Source organism: Suillus paluster (assembly GCF_016628075.1).
Source record: "Suillus paluster strain FC165 chromosome Unknown EDB91scaffold_967, whole genome shotgun sequence".
Classification (NCBI taxonomy): Eukaryota; Fungi; Basidiomycota; class Agaricomycetes; order Boletales; family Suillaceae; genus Suillus; species Suillus paluster.
The window spans coordinates 1-2,446 of NW_024538527.1; the positions used below are offsets into that span (position 1 = coordinate 1).

The 2,446-nt window shown below is 47.6% G+C and overlaps 1 protein-coding gene across 1 annotated transcript; it reads right to left on the minus strand.

Annotated features, from left to right (window-relative positions):
• Positions 1-136: 136 nt before the first annotated feature.
• On the minus strand, positions 137-807 carry EDB91DRAFT_1091183 (uncharacterized protein; the record flags this gene model as incomplete). Its single annotated transcript, XM_041316669.1, has 3 exons — positions 137-208; positions 239-391; positions 454-807. The coding sequence occupies 3 exons, from the start codon at positions 805-807 to the stop codon at positions 137-139; spliced, it is 579 nt and encodes a 192-aa protein (XP_041168165.1).
• Positions 808-2,446: the final 1,639 nt, after the last annotated feature.

Sequence of the window (2,446 nt, forward strand, 5' to 3'; positions counted from 1 at the left end):
ATGCATTGCCATCATCACAAAAAGACCGCAAGACCAATTATCTTGCTGTCTCTGATTTTTCAGTGGAGCGTGGTGTCGTCGTGTCCAATCTTTGAATCGATGTTTTAGTGATTTGATGTCCGGATACTGGTGGTATTTAAGCCAGTGCTCCAAGCCCGCTGCAGCTTGACACAAATACTGGGAAACCATCACATGAGCGGGCTATGGGCTGTAGATCCATAAAAAAAAATCTGCTGACCTGGTCCGCCCATTCGGGATTGGTGCCCAGACTATCAAAGAACCCTATTTCATGAGCTGACCAGTCGACCCAACCCAAGACCCAATGGGGGGGAGACCCTCCGCACAGTGGAATAGCCCAACGCCTAGAGGCGAGAATCTTGCTTTTGGACCTCTGGGCACATGGGGTTGGGTGGCTTTGAGTTTGGAAATACTGGCTTTGACGGATGGACTTACCACAGAGACAATTTTTTCTAGTGTAGTGTTACACGAGGTTTCGCCACGAATCAAGTTAGGGACAAATGAGCTCAGAATAATGCATCCCGCTTGAGTCAAACTGTTCTCCTTATCAGGTACAAGACTGGCATAAGCATTCATGACCGTTCCAGTGATTCTAGAGCCTTTACTTCGCAGGCAATCCAAGTCTGCATCGACGATTTCGACGCCTTCCACAAAGCGTGATAGGCGTGAGACCCCAGATTGTCGGTCAAGTGCTGATGGGGGTGTAGACATCATACTTTCCGGCTCCGGCTTCACAGTATCCCGATTCAAAGATGAGGGCGTGGGTAGCTGATCGGGACCTGGCTCCATAGTTGGTTTCAAAGGAGGGAGAAGACAGGAAGGTGAGGTTACCTTTTTATGCACGCTTACTTCGGCTACCCGATCGAAATTGACCAAATTCGTTTCAACTTGATCCTTCCAAACCAAATCGGGTCACAACTCGTTGGACTTGCGAGTTAGAATCGTGTAGTTCATATCCATACATCGTAATCCCCTGTAAATCATAATGGTCAATATCATTATATCCCATTGCAATTGCCACAGAGACGATGGGAGAAGTGTGAAAATGCACCGGAATATTGCAACATTATCTGTCACATACCCACTGCTGGAATTGTGCCGGAAGTTACAGACTTCTCTTTAGTTATCACCAGGTTTTCCTGTAGATTATCCTCTCATGATTAGCATGAACTGGTTAGCCACATATAATGCTGCAGATCCTCCTGGATCTGGACCTCAGGGGGATCGACTTCAAGATGAACTTGAAGGTGACGGCGATAACAAGCAACATGACCCATCAACTCATGGCGAAACTGACGTATCCACTTGTGGGGGAATTGAAGGACTTGGAAGTGGTGACATTTCTGACTAGATGGTCAAACTTGCATTATGTTTTTCTCTGCTTTAACTTGACTCGCTGGCATTTATTGAAACTTCCTTAATATCACTCCTGGGGCCATTATAGATTTGTAGACAATTTGACATACAACAAAGTAGGTGCAGAAATTCTCGCCCCTTGGTTTTGGAGCCAGCCTTAGCAGTTGCTCCTATGCAGAGGCTTACCTTCATGCTGTCAGTATTGCGCATTGTGAAGTTTCTAGCCATCAATATGGAGGAAGGCCCTCTTCCAAATTGTTTAACCTTCCTCCACATTGTTGCTCCCATGAAGAGGGCGACTGCCAAAGCATGACCAGCATTGATGCTTCTTGGTCAAGGCAGCGTGGATGTCCCTGTTAAGAACCATGCTCAAAGGGGGTCAAATCCAAAGGGCTTGGCTTCAGCTCGTGCGCTGTGCCCCTTACCAGAGTATGTGCCCCTAATTTCCGAAGATTAGAACGGAGGGCTGGTAAAGTCCAGACCAGTTCGCCGGCGGAACTAAGGACAAGTCCGCCGGACTTCTGGAGGTTGAAGGAGAAACTAGAGTAAGACTACTACGGACAAAGTCTGGAGTAGAGGCGGATTGTTTGGGAGCAAGTCTTAGCAGTCGCTCCTATGCAGAGGCTTACCTTCATACTGCCAGTATTGCATCTTGGGAAGCCTCCAGCCATCAATATGGAGGAAAGCCTGCCTCCACATTGTTGCTCCCATAACAGGGGCAACTGCCAAAAATGTGGAGGAAGATTGGTCGCCCCTTTTATGGAGGAAAGCCTTCCTCCACATTGTTGCTCCCACAAAAGGGGCGACCACCAAAAAATGTGGAGGAAGGCTTGCTTCCATAAAGGGGGCGACTGCCAAAAAAAAAGGGGGGGGGGGGGGGGGGGCGAAAAAAGACCCCAAAAAAAAACATACTCCCAATAAAAAGGTCAACCACCAAAAAGAAAAAAAAAAACTTGCTCCCAACTTGCCAAGAGGGGGAGACCGTTTGTTTAGGAGCAAGTCTTAGCAGTCGCCCCTATCCAGAGGCTTACCTTCATATTGAAGGTCTCCACTAGGAAAAACAAAGAATGGC